This window comes from Elephas maximus, chromosome 10 (assembly GCF_024166365.1).
Source record: "Elephas maximus indicus isolate mEleMax1 chromosome 10, mEleMax1 primary haplotype, whole genome shotgun sequence".
Taxonomy (NCBI): domain Eukaryota; kingdom Metazoa; phylum Chordata; class Mammalia; order Proboscidea; family Elephantidae; genus Elephas; species Elephas maximus.
In genome coordinates this window covers 113835791-113856290 of record NC_064828.1, presented here as the reverse complement: position 1 = coordinate 113856290, position 20500 = coordinate 113835791, and the positions used below count along the sequence as shown (strand labels likewise).

The 20500-nt window shown below is 57.1% G+C and overlaps 1 protein-coding gene and 1 pseudogene across 4 annotated transcripts in view; one reads left to right on the top strand and one right to left on the bottom strand.

Annotated features, from left to right (window-relative positions):
• CCDC85C (coiled-coil domain containing 85C) overlaps positions 1–20500 on the bottom strand; it is a 78678-nt gene that overhangs the window by 8156 nt on the left and 50022 nt on the right. For 2 of the 4 annotated variants that reach the window (XM_049899561.1, XM_049899562.1), the window contains exons 2-3: positions 10353–10429; positions 3963–4001 (exon numbers count right to left, since the gene is read on the bottom strand). In XM_049899561.1, coding sequence (XP_049755518.1) covers positions 3963–4001; positions 10353–10429 — 116 coding nt within the window. The remainder of the gene's footprint in view (positions 1–3962; positions 4002–10352; positions 10430–20500) is intronic. The other 2 variants (XM_049899563.1, XM_049899564.1) reach the window with 1 other exon arrangement.
• LOC126084378 (40S ribosomal protein S4, X isoform-like) lies at positions 18566–19338 on the top strand (annotated as a pseudogene).

The window sequence follows — 20500 nt, the reverse complement described above, 5'->3', positions numbered from 1 at the left end:
CCCATACAGAACCTTCCAAGTGGGACTTGTTGTTGTTCGGTGCTGTCAAGTCAGTTCTGACTCCCAGCAACCCCATGTACAACAGAACGAAACACTGCCCGGTCCTGTGCCGTCCTCACAACCATTGCTATGTTTGAGCCCACTGCTACAGCCACTGTGCCAATTCATCTTGCTGAGGGTCTTCCTCTTTTTCACTGGCCCTCTACTTTACCAAGCCTGATGTCCTTCTCCAGGGACTGATCCCTCCTGATAACCAAAATATGTGAGACATAGTCCCACCATCCTTGCTTCTAAGGAGCATTTTGGTTGGTACTTCTTTCCAAGTGGAAGACCTGGGTTCAATTCCCGGCCAATGCACCAATCTGTCAGCGGAGGCTCTCATGTTGCTATGATGCTGAACAGGTTTTAGCGGAGCTTCCAGACTAAGACAGACTAGGGAGAAAGGCCTAGTGATCTACTTCCGAATATAAGCCCATGAAAACCCTACGGCTCACAATGGCCTGATCCGCAATGGATCACAGAGATGGTGCAGGATCAGGCAGTGTTCTGTTCCGTTGTGCGTGGGGCTGTTACGAGTCAGCTAACAATAGCACCGAGTCAGCTAACAATAGCACCGTGCAGGCTGATGAGAGAAGAGGCTCAGTGGGAAGCCTCTTCCTGGTGTTATCTGGCCACCCAGCTGGACAGGCAAATGGAGGACTGGGAACACTGCTCCCTCCCACCAGCCCCTGGACCTGACCGTCCCTGTCCTGACCCTCACACCATCCTGGTTCTGTTTGGGGCTGGAGTCTCTCCTCTTCCTACAGCTTCTAGGGCCCTGGCCCAGCGCACGTGCTCTTGTTGAAAGCACTCGTTCTGTTGTCTCCTTCCCTCCCTCGGATAACACCCTGGGAGGAGGCATGTGTCTGCAGGGCTGGGGGAGTTTTTTTTAATTAGCAGCATAAAATTCCCACCGTGTGCTCCATGCTCATCTATAAATATTTGCAAGTCGTAGAACTTTATTAGCAAGGCAGGCAGGGAAAACGCACAACCTCTCATTAACTGGCAATGCGGCTAATGACGCCGTGAACTGAGTCGCTGTGAGTGCACTTACATCCAAATTAAAAATCCTAGTGTCTGCCTTGGGGTCCCCTCACAGTATGAGATCACGAGATCTTACCCATGAGGGGAAAGAGGAGCTGAAATGGCCTTCGGGACTGGGCCAGCACCAGGAGGGGGGATGTGGCCTATGGAAGGTGTTGGAAACAAGTGCTATTTGGGGAGGCGCACTGCCGCACCCCAAAAGGGAATGCCTGCCACAGCACCTCCCCAGCATGGTCGCTCCGACCCTCAGACGGGAGACCCTTGCACACAGAGTAGGCTCTGGACACAGAAGCTCCATGGGTTTCCTGGTTAGTGACAGGCATCAATGCACGTGGAACGGGAGTATGTCCTTTTGTCTCTTCATCTGTGTCCTTCTTGCTATACTGAAACTACACAGTGAATCCCACATACAGCACTTTCCCGATTTCTGCGAATCGTTCTAGCAAATTATCAAACCCGAAGGAGTAGTGGGAGCCAGCAGGTCAGAAGTGAGGGTAGCTGGGGGCCCCTGAGCTTGTGGCTGGCATTCTGAGGGGGCAGTGGGAAAACCCTAAATTTGTAGCCAGCAGGCCAGAAATGAGGGTGATGTGGGCAGCCCCAAGCTCATGGCTGGCATCTAAAGTCAGGTGGACCTGGCAGTCTGGGAGGACTGGGCCCTTTACCTTTGACCTCTGACCTGGCTCTGGTGGTCAGGGTCAGAGGAAGGGGTGCTACACACACAGTGGTGTCAGAACAGAGGGGAACAAAACTGAAACAATCAGGTATGTCACACACGGGGTTGACACAAGTCGAAACAGATTAGATGGGATCTGGTTACTGGTTATCCTTACTGACCCCCAGCCCATCTCAGCTGAGATCTGCCTGAGTCCATGAAGGCAGCAGGGCCAAACCCCACTGCCTCATTTATCAAGTCCCCCAAACAGAGGTCAAACCCAGAGGAGAGGCTCGCTGAGAACCCCTGCTCATGAGCAAAAGAGATGGAGAATCTATTGTCCATATGACGTTGGGGATCCACACAGTGTCTCTGTGCCTCAGTTTCCTCTTCTGCAAAAGGAATGTGAGAACACACCTCACAGGGTTGTGGGGAGGACTACAAGCACTGTGTAACCAGCACAGCCCTACAAAATGCTGTTATTAGCTCCATTCCATGATTAAAAACACATGCAGGCCCGTTTCTTCTAACTGGGAGGATGAGAGAAACCTGTGGGGTCTCCTCCCAAGCCCCAGAGAGACAGGGCCCCATCTTCGGTGCTGGAACATGAAGCGAGGAGGTCGTGGGCGGCAGCCAGAGGGGCAAGGGCCCTCCTCACCCAGCTCTGCTGACTGTGGGGCACAGGAGGGCTTCTCACCCTGGGCACTATGGACCCGTGCGGCTGGAGAATTCTGTGGTGGGGCTGTCCTGCTCATTGTTGGATGTTCAGCAGCATCCCTGGCTTCTACCCACTAGACGCCAGTAACACCTCACACACACACACACACACACACACACAAGTTGTGACAACCAAATATCCACATATTGCCTGGGAAGCAAAGCTGCCCCACCCCCCAGCTGAGAAGCACCAAGTCAGGCAAGCACTGACGAGCCATCTAATGGCTGCGGGCCAGGCCCTCGGTGGACAACAACCCAACGCCACTACGGAGCAGGATGCAGGCTCAAGGCTTCACCCAGTGGGGCCAGGAGTTTGGGGAGGTCTCAGGACAGGCCTCCTGACGGTGAGAAGGGGTGGGCTGCTGGGAAGGTCTCGCAGGCGAAAGCCACAGCAGCCTGTGGATGCAGCAAGGGGCGGCCTCCGCAAACACTCGACCTTCGTGTGCCCTGGGTCCCTCGTCAGTAACACGGGGTGCTTGCCTCCCGGGGTGCGTCTCTGTGAAGGTGTTTGAACAGCGCCTGGCATGTAGCGTGTGCGATGGAGCGTTGGCTGCTGCTGTTAGTAAAGCAGCAGTGTGTGCGTGGAAGTCCACTGGACTGATGTTTCCAGAAAGAAAACCCCAAGACAGGACTTGGTGAAGTCAAGCCCTGAGTGCCACCCTAGACTTGGACTGGGCTCCGAGGCCTGCCCACGGTGGTGACAGATTTAAGCAAGACGATGGCGTAGTCTTAGCTGTGCTTTGTTTTGCAAAGAGCATCCTGGCTCGGTGGATGAAGGGCTGGTGTGAGCAGGGAAGAGGCTGCAAGACCCATGGAGGGACGTGCTGCAGTCCAGGCATTTTGGGGCAGGCGTTCTCAGAACCCAGAGAAGGGGGCAGAGGTGAGGCCGTCAGGAGGCCTGGATTGGGCAGGAGCACTGGCTCATGTCTGCCGGGCCAGGTCCACAGGGTCTCCCAGCTGGGCATATGCAGGTGCTGAGGGGCCCTGGCCCGGGAGGAGTCACCATGTGCAGTAACTCAGGGCTGCGTGATCCATGTGAGACCCTCACCCCAAGCCTGGTCAGCTCAGCAGCCCCAGGGACCTCACCCAAGAACTTGCCCTCCCCCAGCCAAGGAGCCAGGGGCGGGTGGGCTGTGGCTCCATCACTTTTGAGGTCCTTCCTCCCACCACGGACCATGTTATTTGACCTGCAACATGGGGGTATGACCGGCCCCTGGTCCACACAAGGTGGCAGGTCAGGCAAGGTGGAAGGAGGAGGGGATTCCAGGGATCCCAAGTGGGAGGAGACATTTCCTGAGTATCTAGCCTTTATTCTGCAAGGCTGCAAGTTCACACCAGCTCAGAGGGCAGGTCCCAGGAAGAACAGATGCCCCTGGGTGTGGTCAGCTCCCGCAGGGATGGACAGGCACTGGGGAACAGGAGAGAGACAGAGCAGAAGGGCACCACACAGCACACAAAACAGCCCCCCTCCCCCCGCCACTGCATACGGGCACACACCAGGCAGCGTTACCTGCAGCCAGCTTCCGGGGCGGCCGTAGGGGCGGGGCAGCTAGAACGAAGAGAAGAGTGTCACGGTCAAAGGCTAACCGTGACCATCACCTTCTGCCCAGCCCCTTGTCTGGACACCTGTAAGCCCAAAGCCCCCAAACCTCGGCTGTGCCGGGACCAGGGTGAGGGGTCCCCAAGGCAACTCCCAGGACTCCATGTGTTTAGAAACTCCAGACCCAGACAGGACAAAGAGCCTGCCGTGCACTGGGGCGCTGGGCCCACTCAGGACCCATCCCCAGTCACACCGGGCTCCCCGCTGCCCCTGCCCCGGGAAAACAGCCTTTCAGCGGGGTGCCCAGGCGGATGCACTGGCCGAGGGACACCCCAAGACCTCCACCAGCTCAGAGAGGCTGGGTCAGGGGCACACTCCCCGTCTGACCTCTGCTCTGTCCCCGGGGTGATCTCCCAAGGCCCCGAGCAAGGCACAACCAGTAATTCCAACCCTATTTGCTTTCTTTTTTTTTTTTTTAATTTTAAGGGAACTCATTTTCAGGCCATTATGGACCAAGGGGCTGCTCCAGCTACGGGACCCAGAGATTTCACCCTAATTAGCACTCAGAGGCAGCAGCAGGGATTAAGCCTGCAGTTAACGTGCAGCTGATAGGACTGCTCACAGCTGGCTAGCTTCCCCCGCTCCCCATGCAATTGCACATCCGAAAATCACATTTCCCAAGCATGAGGGTGTCTAGCACCAGGTGGCCCTGACTGACAGGTGATTTGGTGGGTAATGCACAGACCAGACCTCGCCATTGCTACGGCTGTCCCCTCCTCCACAGGGTCCCAATGATGACAGTGAGGCCACAAGACCCCTGTGGACACAGGCAGGACTCCGGAGCAGTGCTAACTTGCCAAACTCAGCCCCCTCCTTGGCTGGGTGAAGCTGAACAACCATCGGGGCCTCAGCTTGCTGGTATGTAATGGGAGTGAAGATGACCCTCGGCTCAAGAGGTTGCCCAATGGCCAACGATAGCATAAGCAAGAGCATAACGGTTAGCCCCCAGATCTTACTTTCTGCCACCCAGGCCTCAGTGCCTCACGCACAGTGGTCCATTCCATCCTCCTAAGAGCCCTACCTGGAAGGCCCCTTTCAAACCAGTTGCCATCAAGTCCAACACATGGTGACCCCATGTGTGTCAGAGTAGAACTGTGCTCCATAGGGTTTTCAATGATTGATTTTTTGGAAGTAGATTGCCAGGCATTTCTTCCAAGGCACCTCTAGATGAACTCAAACCTCCAACCTTTTGGTTAGCAGCCGAGCATGTTAACCATTTGCACTACCCAGGAACTCCAGGCACCATTAGTGTCCCATTTTACAGACGTGAACACTGAGGCACAGAGAGGTTAAGCCACTTGCACAAAGTCACCCAGCTGGTAAGAACCCTGGGCTTGGCCCTTGCCCACATATGCTCATGGTAGACATTAAGCCTCCGACTCTAGGGACAAGGTGGACTTCTGGTCTCTCTTCCTGCCCACGTTACTACGCTGGCCATGTGCTCGGGATGCTGAAAAGAGGGGGTTTCCTCACTGGGCAAGGGCTCTGATGTTCTGCTGACTATGCATTTACACCCTCCAGAAACCACACTGCCCAATATGAGGTACAGGGAGAGGCGGTCAACCCCAGATGCCAGACAGGCCGAGCAGGGATGGCGCAGAGCCTGTGAGCAGGAGAGGCCAAGAGCAGCAGAGACAGCGCAGAGCCTGTGAGCAGAAGGCCAACAGCAGCACGGCTTTACAGAGCTGCCATGTGGTCAGCATGCCAGCAGAGCCAGAGCAGAGGCCACCAGTGGGATGTGCCATCTTCCTTGGGGGTGCAAGGATGTGATCATGAGACATCGACACTGGGGGGCAGGCAGCTGAGATGGGGTGATTGCTCCCCTGTCCCCAGCCTGGAGGGGTTCAGAGCTCAGGCAAGGACAAACCACAGTGGCCATTCAGACACGAGCCAGGGTGAGCCACCAGCTGAGGGGCATGGCTGGTCAACCTTGAAAAATCACCAAGAGCAGACAAGAAGGGTGGGCACTACCCAGCGGGGCTTCCCAAGTATGGTGTGAGCATGTCACGCGCTCCACAGGGCATCACTATCACCCGTTTTACAGGTGAGGAAACCAAGGCACCAAGAGCTAAAATAAAATAACTGCCTGAAACACCACCAGGGGGTTGAACTCACACGCCTCTGATGCCCACACCCACTTCTGCAACACCATTACGGGTGGCAGGAGTCCTCCCTGCTCCAGGCCTCAGTTTCCCCATCTGTGCTTGGTGTCACTCTAGGTCACTTCCAACCTGAGCGTCCACGGACTCTGCAGGGAATGGCTGGATGGGGAGAGAAGGAGCGGGGGCGGGGTGAGGAGGAGAAGGGGGCACATGGGCCCCCCTGGCCAGCACAGCCTCGCCACAGCCTCCACTCCCCGAGACACCCAGCCCTCTCGAACGCTCCAAGAAGATGCCAAGGTGCCTCTTGCTCTTTTGTGAAGCTGGCTCTGGGCACACAATGGATGCTTCATTTATCGGCCGGCAGGGGAGTGAACCAGAGGGAGCCCGCGGAGGCCCTTGGGCATCAATTACCGCCGCCCCCGCCCGCTGCCTCGCAGAGAACCCTCTGGAAGGATAATAGTGATTGCGGAGCCTCAGATGAATCATCGCAGAGGAAGCAGCTGTGTTGATGGAATTGTGAAGGCTACAGGGAAAAAAATGCGGACTGCTGTACAGTAATTTAGCCTGGGAGCACGTTGCCACATTTTTAATTAAAACTACTTTAGAGTTAAATAGAGGCCACAGGGAGGGGGAGTGGAACCGGGGTCAGGACTGGCCCTGCCATCCCATCTAAATATCGTAAGGTGCTGCAGAGACACAGCACCTTACGATATTCCAAAGGCTAACAGTATTCCTCTCTCCTGCTTCTGGCCAGCTGGCAGACACCACCCCTCCACCCCACGCCGCCTTGCACAGAGACGGGGGTTAATGTACAATTTTAGTTTACTGACAAGATTTAAATGCCAGAATTGTAAAATCTCACAAGCCAGAAACACGAACGCCAAGGCCAGCATCCCACTCGGAGTACAGTCTTCACTTGATTACCTCTACAGATGGTATGTTCACTGCCTCATGAAGCAGCCCTTCCTTACTCTGAGCAAGAAGCAGCCTCCCCTGTTAGCTGAGGAGACTGTGGGGAGGCGCCACCCATTGACCTATGCTGAGCACTGCAGACCCAGAGGTGACCACCTGGGGGGCTGGGAGAGCTCTGAGGAAGCGCTGAGCTACCTGCTGAGCTGGGTGCTGACGGGCACGCAGGAGGCCAGGAGGCAGCAAGCTTGGAAGCCACCCTTGGAATCAGGCTCAGACCTCTCGGCGTGGGCCCAGCCCCACCCACCGGGCTCTCCCCACCTCCGCTGTCCTCCAGCAGCCCCTTTGTGCATGTCAGTCATGCTGGTGGGACAAGGAGGTGGTTAGGCAGAGAGAAGGACGCAAGCATTGGGGGCACCCTGAGGACAGGCCTCTGCTGGTCACTCCTGGGTCCCCCAGGGTCCACCACAGGGTGGGTGCCCAGTTAAACAGTGAGTGAGTAGGTGAGTGAGTGTCCACTTCACAGATGAGGAAATGGAAGCCAGGGAGAGGGAGTGACTTGAGAACCTTCATAAAGCTGGGTGCCATCCAACTGCCCCCAGGGACCCAAAGGCAAGCACGATGTCAACAGCAGCCTGGAAGCCCTGAGCAGGCCGGGGGGCCTTCTCTGTCTCTTCCTCCATCTCTCATTTCTCCTGCTCAGCTCAGAACTGCAGACCACTCCTCCACCCCCACCCCAAGGCCAAGAAGCCCCGTCCCTGACCCTACAGACACCTCTAACTTGGCCAGTGTACTGGCTCCCAGGACCTCTGCTGACCATGAGATCCAGCGGCCAAGGGCAGGTGGGCGTACATTGTACCAGAGGCATGCCTGTGAGCACAGCTGGGGAGAGGCTGTCCTGATGAAAGAGCTGTATCCTACGTGTTCCTGACCCTGAATTGTAACTGTTATTTCCTTTATAATAAACCCCACAATTGTGAGTATGGTCTGGGAGTTCTGTGTGGCCATGCAATGAATTATGGAACCCAGCAGAGAAGTAGAGAGTGCTGTGTGAGGGATGGTTGGTGTTGGAATTGGTAAAGATGGCAGAGAGAGAAGGCACTTCTGCCCCCATGCCGTTTTCACAGGCACAGGTGAGGCATGTCAAGAGCTCCTGCCCCCACCGCCCAGGCCCAGCTCCCCTAGGCACCTGTCATGGGCACCCAGGACAGCTCACAGCAGGCTCAGAGAGGGAGAGAGACCCAGGCAGAGCCGCTATCCAGTCAGTGGTGTCCCTGGATGTTCCAGACACAGGGCTCAGCTCCGACCAACCTCCACCTCCGCACAGGTGGGCCTGGGGCCCGGAAGAGGGGTACTTTGTGTGACTAGGGCTGTCCACAGAAGGAACGGGTGGCTATACCACACTTGAGCATGAGCAGGTAACATGTCCCCAAGTCCTCGAGACCACACCTGGTGCTAGGGCTGCATCTTCCCAGTGGGACGATGTGGCCTGGGACAGCCAGGATCAAGGGGTCAGGGACACTTTCATCCTGGGAAGCCAGGCTGGGAGCAGAGCCCCACAGGATGTACTTCCCACAGAAACAACACTGCAGGCAGTGGGATCAGGAGCGTGGGCTCTTGGTGTGATTCAAGGGTGGCCAGAAGGTGGTGTCACAAGGTCACAGCCCCACAGCCTGAGACCCTGGGCCAGGCCAAGTTCCTAGCCTTCTTCTCCTGAACCACAGTCGTGCCCCAGGGGCCAGGCACACTGTTCCTGGAGTAAACAGCCCTGCTCCACAGCGGAGACCCCGATCTCTGACACTGCCCTGTCACCTCCAGTACCTGTCGCACCACCTGCCGACGGCTCCCGCTGCTGCCGCATGCCCTCCCTAGCCCCTGGACGATGGTTGAGGAACGGGGAATGCTGGACTGGAGACCACCAACAGGTAGCCCCACCGCTCAGCCACGTGGCACCCAGGGGGCCCGTCAGGCGCCAGCTTCCTTCCCCCGTCCTCACCAGCCCCGAGGAGCTGACGCATCCTGCACCACAGGCCCACGTGTGTGCCCATCCCAAAAGAGGCCCTAAAAGCGACACACAGGATGACAAAAGCCAACCTTGTACCTTAGCACTTGACTCTGTGCTCAAGTATGTGGCAGGTAAAGGAGGGGGAGAGGAACAGCCCAAAGTGAGGCATGCACACGCCACATACCACAGGGAGGGAGGGACAGCCCAGTGTGAGGTGTGCACACACCTTGTCCCACAGGGAGGGAGGAAGAGCCCGGTGTGAGGTGTGCACATGCCACATTCCACAGGCAGGGAGGGAGGTGCAAATGTTGCATTCCACAGGGAGGGAGGGAGAGCCCGGCACAAGCTGAGTCCCACAGGGAGGGAGGGAGAGCCCGGAGTGAGGGGTGCACATGCTGCATCCTGCAGGGAGGGAGGGAGAGCCTAGCATGAGGGGTGCATACACCGCATCCCACAGGGAGGGAGGGAGGGCCAGGCATGAGGTGTGCATATGCTGCTTCCACAGGGCTGGTGGCCCTCCTGAGCAGTCTGTGCAGTGCTAGGTGGGGAGTTCACAGTGACAGAGGCTTCACTCCATGCACGGGCAGCAGACTCTGTGCAGGGCAGTCGTGCCAAACCCAGTGGTCACCTAGCAGCTGAGGCCTCTCAGGGCTGCTTCCCAGAGAAATGCTTTGGGGACCCCGGCCCGCCATGTTTGGGCCAGCAGGTACAGCAGGGGAGGAGGGCGCAGATAAGCCAGGGGTGGGTCAGTCTCCCATCACCACCCCACTCTGCCTCACAGCCTGGAGGGCCTCCTTGCCCTCCCAGGACCCCCACGCTGCAGCTGCACCCACCACCAGGCACAGGTGCTGCCTCACTCTGCCTCCCCCGACATCGCCCTGCAGCCGCCCTTGCTGCTGCCTCTTCTCTAACCTGCCCGACAGCAAAAGTAGCCACAGCCACATGGTGTGGGCACTGGGCCTGGTCATGACGGGTGGGGAAGTGTCCACTGTGTCCCAGCGTGGCAGGGCAGAGAAGTTTTCAGAAGCCCGTTTCCTTCCTTGTGTGTTAAGCACCAACTCCTGACAGCCCTGACAGCTCCCAAGGGCCTCACAGACCACAGACCACGGGGCAGGAGGACAGTTGGCATGGAAGGGCGGTGACGCAGGGAAGCCCAGAGGCTGTGGAGTGAGAACTCAGTCCTCAGTCCGGCTGGTTTCAGAGTGACTTCGGAGTGGGACTCAAGGGGGCAGGTGTGAGGATGGGGACATGGGGGGGCTGTGGGGTGGTGGCCGCGCTGCCTACCTGTGCAAGGAGCTTGCTGTCACCCTCCAGCAGCTTCACCTTGGTCTCCAGCTGTCTGATGTAGGTGGACGAAGGATCTGAAATGATAGGAGGTGCAGATTAACCAGCAGTAGAGCCCACCCCCTGCACCCTTTCCCCCCAGGCCTTGGGTTCCTATACCTGCAGGAGGGGTTCCCACGCTAGTGTGTTCCAGGGGCAACTCCTTTGTTTCCTGGATACTTCCCAACCACGGAGTCCCCGCGCCCCCCAACACGCCCAAGGGGGCCCACAACCAGGGAGCAAGTCCCCCCAGGAACCACATCCAGGGGCCCCTCCACCACACAGCAGGGAAACTGAGGCTCCCAAACATGTTCCATGAGAGCCTGGAGTTCTCTCTACTCCACCTTGGCCTGATTCACAGGTGGGCTGATGACGACTCAAGTGCCCCTTACAAACCATTTGTACAGGTGGCCACATAGCAGGTAAGCCATTGCCTGTCCTCCTCAGCTCTCACCAATCAGAATCTCCAGGAGCTGGCGCTGCACCTGGGAGCCCAGCAAGATGCTCAGGGGAACTCCCCAATTGCATTCCCCAGTTTCTGAATGAAGCCAGGGCCCCAAACAGACAAGCCCACAGAAAGCCCCTCACCATGCTCACCCAGCTTTCCAGCATCCCCCCACCTCGGCCACCAGCCCCTGGTCCTGGGCCCACGGGGATGAGAATCCACTCAGCTGTCAGATGCGAAAAGCAGTGAGGAGGTCACTCCTGGCTGGGGGGGTGCAGGTGGCACAGAGGGGCAGGGACGGGACAAGCAGGTGGGCAAAGGCACCCACCACCACCACCACCACCCCGCCCCAAAGCAGCCAGGGCAGCAGGGAGGGAAGGTAGCCGGGGCCACAGTGGCTCAGCAAGTGCCTCTGTGTGTAGCCCTCACTGCGGGGTCTTGCCTGGGGAGCGGCAGGAGGGCATCGATCATACAGAGGAGCGCTTTGCAGCGCTGTGCCCCTCCTCCCATGCCCCCACAGGAAGGAGAGTCTCCCCAGAATTCACAGTACGCACCTGACATCAGGCCCTTCCCTGTCTACACCCCTCCCCACCACCGCAGGGTACCTGCGGACTGAGGAGCCACTGCCCTTGGGTCCTGGTGTATAAAGGGGTGAGGCCTTCTCGCCCTCTCTGGGGCCCCAGCTGCCAGCCCCAACCTCCTATGCCTGGGCCCTCTCCCCCAGTCCATGGCGGCGCCCATCCTCCGAGGGCACACCCCCAGGAAGGGAGGCAGCTTTCCTGCATCGGTGCCCTCTGCCCCGTGCCCCTTGACCTGCACATGTGAAGGACCCCAGGAGTCCCCCCTCCATGGGACATGGACCAGGCCCGGCAGTGCAGCCGCCCCCTTGCTGCTGGGGAACTACACAAGCCAGAATCCCCCTAACCTCGGGCCTCACCTCTCAGGAGTCCAGATCCTTCAAGGGATGAGAAGGGTGGCTTCCCATCACACACCCTGCCATGCCAGCCCACCTCCCAGAGGACAGCAGACACAGACAGGCAGAAGGAAGAAAGCCACATGAAGACAGGCAGAGGGAAGACAGCCACATGAAGACAGGCAGAAGGAAGACAGCCACATAAAGACAGGCAGAGGGAAGACAGCCACATGAAAACAAGAAGAAAGACAGCCACATGAAGACGGGCAGAAGAAAGACAGCCACACAAAGACAGGCAGAGGGAAGACAGCCACATGAAGACAGGCAGAGGGAAGACAGCCACATGAAGACGGGCAGAAGGAAGACAGCCACATAAAGACAGGCAGAGGGAAGACAGCCACATGAAGACGGGCAGAAGGAAGACAGCCACATGAAGACAGGCAGAGGGAAGATAGCCACGTGAAGACAGGCAGAGGGAAGGGATGTAGCCACAAGCCAGGAACAGCCAGAAGCTGGGAGGAGCAAGGAAGGACCTTCCCCTAGAGCCTTCAGGAGAGCGCGTGGCCCCACTGATAACCTTGATTTTGGACTTCAGCCTCCAGAACTATGAGACAACATGTTTCTGTTGCTTTAAGCCACCCAGCATGTGGTACTTTGTTACCAAACGGATACAATTACACCTGTCATCATTCAAATGAAGTTCAGAAAGAGTTTGTCTCCTAAACAATAAGGAAAAACACTTAAGATGTCAGTGCAAAGACCTGGATATAAAATTATCTGTATAATTACTGCTGTGTTTTAAAAAAGCCATGCTTTTCAACGCAGTCAGGGAAGAAAACCCATAACCTGTTGCCATCGAGTCAATTCTGACTCCTAAGGACCCTACTGGATAGAGTAGAACTGCCCCACAGTTTTCCAAGGAGCGTCTGGTGGATTCAAACTGCTGGGCTTTTGGTTAGCAGCCATAGCTCTTAACCACTACGCCACGAGGGTTTCCAAGAAGTACATAAAAATATTGACCATGATGATGTTCAGAGGAGGGACTACTTTCTCAAGCGGGCTTTTGTTAGTTTTCAAATAATCTACTTCGAGAGTAGGGAGAAATCTTTTACAAAAAAGGAGACAGGTTAAATTATTGCAGGGTCACATCACAGAGCCACCCATTGACGTCACTGCAGTTTTAAATCAAAGGGAGACAGGGGGTGGCTGGGGCCTGGGATAGGCAGGCAACTCATCAGTGGCCTCAGCTCACAGCCCTCCACGTGGCCTTCCTGCGCCCAGGCCAAGCCCGTCCCTGGCGGCTCCTGCACAGCTGACCTGGCCTCAAGGCTGGCTGAAGTCCCAGTAAGCCCCTCGCCCGCCCTGCCTGACCTGTGCCCACACCCGCCGCCCAAGCCAGGCTCTCCACGCAGCCAGGAGCCAGGGAGGCTGTGCCCTGCAGGGAATGAGGAAGAGCGAGGGGGCACCTCCAGGTGGGGGCTGGAGGGAAGGAGACCCCAGTAGGGCCTGGCTCCTTGGGAGCTGCTTTTCTCAGCAGCCTTGGGCAAGCCTGTGATCCCGTGGGGCGCCTCTGAGCCCCGGCCTCCAGGAGACAGGCGTGTAATTAAATTAATCCCAGGGTTTACGGTAATGAGAAAGAGTCACGAGGGAAGTAAGAACTTCCCAGCTCGGCTGCTCGTGGAGAAAATAATGGAGGTGACCACAGAAGGGACCTGGGCCCCTCCGGGGCCCCTCAGACCAATCCTGGGGGATTCTCGACGCAGCTTCCATGGGATCCTCAGGGCGGCTCCTCTGACCACATGTACAGCCATCTAGCACTACTCCTTTTGGGGGGCTCTGCCTGTCCACCCCTCCTCGTAGATCTTTTGTCCCAGAGCAAGTGTGGAGGAGCCTCAACAGCCCAGGGGGGCTGTATTGGGGCCCAAAGGGTCTGCCAAGCTCCCCTACCCCCCTGTTCCCAGCTCCACCCAGGGAGCCCTGTGCTGGGCCCCACACTAACCAGCTGGCAACCCTGCCTGCTCAGAAGCCTCCAGGCCTGGCCAAGTCCTCCTGTTCTGGCCATTTCTCCTGCCTGCAGCCTCCCCTGCTGCTGTGGCCACGTCCAGCTTCTCACTTCCAAGTGGGCCTGAACAGCTGTAAGAATGGGGGCCAGGAGGCAGATCCAGTCACAGCCGTAAGCCCTCCTGAACCAGCTCAGCACTCACATGGAGTGGTTGACAAATGCCTGGAGAACTGGCCTGAACTCACCCTGCAGGGGCGCAGGCCCAGTTTTCCGGAAGGACTCTGCTCTCAGGTGGTCTCTCTGGCTCTCAAACATGTCCTGCCCTATCACCCTCACTCTAGGAACATGACACCCTATCCTGCCCCCGCCCCCTCCGGGCAGAGACGCACAAGGAGGACATGGTCGGGCAGCTGAGGTGAGCGTTCTGGAGCCAGCTTCAACAGTGTCCAACACTAGGCTCCCATGCCAACCTCCCCCTGGCCTTGTGTCTTAGTGGGGGTGCCTCGAAGCAAGCAGACCAGGAGATGAGGGTTCAAGTGAAAGTGGGTTATATGGGGAGTGACCCAGGAAGCCCAGGTAGTGGTGAGGAGGTGAGGCAGGGAAGGAGCCACCAGCAGGGGTATCAATCCTGCTGAGGAGCTCTGGGGGCCCTGGGGGCTACCCACTCAGGGTGCAGCTGCCTGCCTCTTCCCAGGCAGCATTTCCCACCCTCTGGCTCAGTGCTATCCTGGGCTTGAGACAACAGCAAAGACAGCAATGGCCCCATTTCTGCAGGGCCCAATCTTCAGCTGGAGCTCAGTCCCTGGCAGCAGCTGCCCACCTGCCCTGCCCACAAGCTGGACCTCGGCTGGCTTGGAGCTACACGTGCCTGGCTGCCTTGCACCTCCACTGCATCCAGTAGGCCCAGGTCTCCTCTGGCAAGCCTGGGATGCTTTGCTACGCAGGCCCCACTGAGGAGCCTTCTGGCTGTTCCAGAGCCTAGAGGTGATCTGTCTTCTTGGAGGACTTGGAGGATCCAGCTCCAGGCCTGCCCTCCCCACAGTCCAGGCATCCAAAGCCGGCAGAACAGCTAGTCCTCGGACCCAGGACCAGAAAGGAGCGGTGCTAACTTCAGGACAGTACAGGCTGCTCATGGGGTGGTGAGCTCCTCGTCACCAGGGGTATGCAAGCAAAGGTGGAATGGCCCCCTCTGCTGGGCAGAAGTCTCGGGAACACGGGAGGTTCCTGGTGTAGCCATGAGAAGGGCACAGGAGGCTAGAAGGCACTGCTGCCCAGCTTGGTGCCAGGTACACTCACTGATGCCCTTCAATCCTCACGTGGACCCAGCCAAGCGAGAAAAGGGGACGCTCAGAGTGAAAGGATCCACCCAAGGTCACAGAGCCAGACACATGGGCCCAGGCGGCAGGCTCATGCGTGTCCAGGGGATGGCCCCTTTCCTTAAAAGGCTCTTAGCCTACAGACGTCGCTCAGGAACAACCTGTTTACTGAAGGGCAAAAGTGGAGGGTGAGGTACAGCCTAGGGACTGGGGACAGATAGGGAGGATGTGCTGACAGGAGCAACCATGGACTACTCCCTGGAGGAGGTGGCACTGAGATGCAGCACTGAAGAGAGAACAGACAGTGGGGGTGGGGAAAGCAGGCGAGTCCAAGCAGAAGCACAGTGTGAGCAAAGGCGGGAGGCTCAGAAACTGCTGTGCCGGGCCATCTGTTCCTGGCATCCATAGCAGCTCCAGGAGACACAGGTGAACATGACTCGGGCATGATTTATGGATGAAGGCAAGAGGGCTTCGTATCAGGGAGCATCAGGTTCCTGCAGAAACGCCCCTCCAGCAGTGGCAGCATCGGGCAGGGCGGCTCCCTCCTCCCACCTGGCCCACAGCGGTGGGGGGGTGGGGGGGGGAGGTCTGCAGGGGGCTGGGCCAAGGCAGCTGCTGCAAACTCAGTGATGATGTTCAGAGCCCTGGGCGTGGGAGAGTCCTCCATGCAGGCAATGAGACGAGAGGAGCGCCTTCTTCCCCTTTGCATACACAATGCTGAGTACCTACTATGTGCCAGGCATGAACAAACTCCCATCATGTGTGCAGCCCCTGCACCAAGCTGACGAGGCAGGTCCTGTGACTACAGACTCCGTTTTATGGAGCAGGAACCCAAGACTCAGAGAGGTGAAGCAAGTCACCAAGTCACACAGTGAAAACGCCACAGGCTGGGATTTGAACTGGGATCTAGCCAGAGCCAAGGCCCTTTCTACCCTCACTCAAAGCCTCTCCACCAACCTGGGGGTCCCCATATGGCCACCATGGGCCCCCAGAACTTTCCTAGGGTCATTGGTGCTGCACCACGCAACCCCCTTCTGAGCCTGTGCCCTGCCTTCTGAGCCCGCACCCTGCCAAGAAGCATGGAGAGTTCAGGGGTTTCTTCCCTCCTCCTGATGGCCCTGTCACAGAGCTCCTAAAAGTGCAGCTGAACTTGGAGCTTGTGGGCACACAGAAGAAGTGGAGAAGAGGGCCCTGGTGGGAAGAAGGAGAGCAAGGGGACACCTCCAGGGTGGTAGCTGGACGGAAGGAGTCCCCAGAAGGGCCTCCCCTCCCATTGCACAAACTCTTTTCTGGTCGAGGTATCATGGGGCCTTCCCACCCCACAGTAAGGGCCACGCTCAGCTGTCTGCAGACACACGGTTCTTCATTCCATCTCTCCCCCAAACCTTCTCTCCAAGGGTGCTAGATAAACTCCATGTTTCAGCATGAAAACGTTTGACAACAGTATGTTTTTCGGTCCAAGCTCAAGTCCCCAAACCCACCAGGCTTCATCGGTCCAAGCAGGCTGGTCCCAGCCCCTCCCACGAAGCGTCCTGGAGACCTAAAAACCCCACTGAGCCAACTCAAGTGATCAATCATGATAGAATCCCAATGACTGAAGCCCTCACCCCTTTTGTCCCAGGCCGCCACCATGCAAAGGAGCCCCAGTTCAGCGTCTGCCTGCCGATGAAAGGAGTTAACTGGGTTCTGCAGAGCAGCGCGTGACTGCGTTCCTGGAAGCCAGGATTGCTTAGGCTGCTGACAGCCTTGCCCACGAGGGCACCTGCCTGTCCTCTCTGCCGTCTGTCCTACTGTCCGCCGCAGACGGCTTGGAAGTGGAGACTAACTGCAGATGAGAGCCCAGCTTATGGGCTGCGTGGGGCTGTGGAGGCATCACCACTTTTAATTCCAGGAAAAGCCACCGGGCTTCGGAGCGCCTCCCTGACATCCAGAACTAGCCGTCAAACAGGGAGCCCTGCTCAGATTCGGATCATCTAGAATTTGCTCTACTCTGGGCCTGGCTGGCAGCGCCAGTGTTCTTAAATCCAGAGCTCACGCTGGTTTCTGTACCTACCGCTCGGGAAGCCTGCAGTGCCAAACTGAAACTGTGTGATAATTTCAAACCAGGGGACAAGGGGAAAGAACCCCTGCCCTATGCCTCCACGCCTGCCTCCAGGCATCAGCCCGTGCACGTGTGAGGGCGAGCAGGTAGCGGCGGTGTTACCGTCTAGCCTGGGCTCACCCCACCACATGTAATCACTGTGAACGTGCACACAGGCCGTGTGCTGACCTCAGGCGGCCTGCCCAGCCGGGACACCACCACAGGGGCCACGTCACCCTCCGCTGTGGCTCTTGGCCCAGCTGCACAGCACCCTCACCTGACTCACCTGGGTAGCTTTTACAACCTGACCTCTTTCCCCTGAGACGAATTGAGTCGGACTCCAGCACTGCGAGCGGGCATCAGAAACATCTTAACCAGCCTCCGAGGGGTTCCAGCAGGCGGCCAGGCTGGGCGCTCCTGACCATCCTGCTCGGTGGCTGTTCACATCGCCACCTCCCTCCCCAAGGGACTCGCACCCTCCTGGCCCTGACTACTCATTAGTGAGGATGAACGCATCAGCAAGTGCCACGGAAGCTCCTGGGGTTAGCATGAAACGAAAGCGTGCAGGAGCCCAGGATGGACAGGAGCCAGGAAGGCCAGGCTTTTGCTTGTTTCAGGAGAACGGGGGTCTGTTTGCATGTGAGATGCTGGCTGAGTTCCTGCTGAGTTTCAGGCACCATGGGGGGCTGGATGCCTGCCTCAGGGAGCCTGGTGTCCAGAAGAAGAGCAGGGAGGAGCATAAGGAGCAGGGCCACCCGTGGGCACTCCAGCCACAGGCAGACGAGCAGCAGGAGGAGCAGGCTCAAGAATCAGGAAATCTAGGTGTGGCGGGGGGGGCAGCAGGAAGTGAGTCGTCAGGTATCGCCACCTCACTCAGGACTTCCGAGTTATGGCAGCAGGGGGTGGGGGAATGAAAGACTCTAAAGCAAGAGAGGGGACAGTTCCCTCAGGCTGCTGCGTGACCTCTGGACAACGCTCCACTAATTTCACACAACAAGAAGAGAGGGTTCTGAGGGGGGTGGGAGGACCCCTGGCCTCGGGGAGTTGAGAGGAAAGGGGCCGTGTGAACCACCTCTCCACAGGAAAGACCATGGAGCACGTGGAGGACAGAGCTGACCCAGGGAAGACTGCACTCTGGACAGGCAGTGGGTGGGCCACATGGGGAGGCGGCGGAGACAAACTGTGGACTATTGACTCTCTTTCTAGGACAGAGATCCGACCTCACAACACACAGGAAGCAGGTCTGGGAGGGGCAGGGACGCCTACATGAAAAAACCAGCTTTAAAACGAATGTTCTTCTGACGCATGCTACCACATGGATGAGCCCTGAAAACTTTATGTCCAGTCAGTGGAGGAAGCCAGGCTCCAAAGACCCCACTTAGGTGAGATGCCCAGCCCCTTCCATGCCCAGTGCTGCCATGGCTCCTGGTCCCAAGAAGCTTCTGAAGCGTGTAACAACTGCAAAGCATCGGATGCTGGACAAACGGGGTGTTTGCTCCTTATCCGTCCACCATCCCCACAAGCTGAGACATCTCCCCTCCTCGTCCCCTGAAGGAACGGACGCCAAGTACGCCCTGACAGGAGCCGACAGCAAGATCCAAGGCAGTGGCTCATTAAGACTGACAGCTAGGTCCCAATGGATACAACCTGCCTGGCTGGCTTTACGGACGTCAGCAGCATTGACAAGACTGGGGGGAATTCCCTCCACCTGCTCTCTGGTACCCTGGGTTGCTTTGCTATTCATCGCATGACGCCCGAGGAGGCGAAGTACACGTTGTGCAAGGTAAGAAAGATCTTTGTGGGCACAAAAGGCATCCCTCATCTGGCGCTTGCACCATCCGCTCCCCTGATCTCTTATCAAGGTGAAGGACCATTCACATTGATTTGGAGACTGGCAAGAGAACCGATTTCAGTAGGTTCCACACTGGTAACCTGTGTACAGCAACTGGAGACGCTCCTGGTAGGGTTGAGGTGATCACTAACAGAGACAGACACCCATCCGGGCTCCTTCAACATGGTTCATGGGGACGATGGCAATGGCAACAGCTTTGCCACCCGGCTCTCCAACATTTTTGTAACTGGCAAAGGTGACAAACCATGGATTTTGCTCCCCGGAGAAAAAGGCATCCACTTCACCATTGCTGCAGACAGAGACAAGCGACTGGCCACCAAACAGCAGTCTGAGACATGACCTCTAGGTGCCGTGAATGAAGAGGGCTTTGTGCACGATTAAAGATAACACTGTGTTGTTGCTGTTAGTTGCTGTCACATCGATTCCGACTCGTGGTGATCCCAAGTGTGCCGAGCAGACCTGTTGCATAGGATTTCCAAGGCTGTGACCTTTTGGAAGTGGATTACTGGACTGTTCTCCCAAAGGTGCCTCTGGGTGGGTTCAAACCCCAACCTTTTGGCTAATAGTAGAGCGCTTAACTGTTTGCACACGCAGGGACTCCAGTTAAAGATAATACAGCATGGGGAAAAAAATGTCCACAATAGGCAAATCCACAGAGACAGAATGCAGATTAGTGGTTGCCAGGGGATGCCAAGAAGAATTGATGCCTTTGAATTGTGGTGCTGGCGAAGACTACTGAATATACCACGGACTGCCGAGAGAACGAACAAATCCGTACTGGAAGAAGTGCAGCCAGAATGCTCCTTAGAGGCAAGGATGGTGAGACTGTGTCTCTCATACTTCAGACATGTTGTTAGGAGGGATCAGTCCCTGGAGAAGGACATTATGCTTGGTAAGGTAGAGAGTCAGTGAAAAAGAGGAAGACCCTCCACGAGATGGACTGACACAGTGGCTGCAACAACGGGCTCGAGCGTAACCATGACGGTGGGCACGGCGCAGGAGCAGGCAGTGTTTCCTTCTGTCGTCTACGGGGTCTCTATGAGCGGGGACCGGCTCCACGGCACCTAACAACCACAACAGGGGGCGGGGCGGTGGGGAATACACAGTCACTGTTAAACAGTAAAAGGTTTCTCTACGGGCTGATGAAGTGTTCTGGAGTTCAACAGTCATGACGATTCTACAAAGCCGTGAAGGTAAAACTACTGACCTGTACACGTAAAATGCAGAAACTTAATGGACTGTGAATTATATCTCCACAAAGCTGTTATTTGAAAAAGGAAAAAAAAATGCTTTCAGGTGGGTAAGGATTTCTTAATCAGGAAACAAAAGGAATAAACCATAAAGAGAAAGACTGTCAACTCCAGCTGTCTGAATATTAAAAACCTGCCCAACAGAAGATCCGTGGGCAAAGTTCAGGGACAGCCCACCACCTGGGAGAAGCTTTTTGCAAGTCTCATTCCAGAATGGACAAAGGATCCTACAGATACATACAGAATCCCCT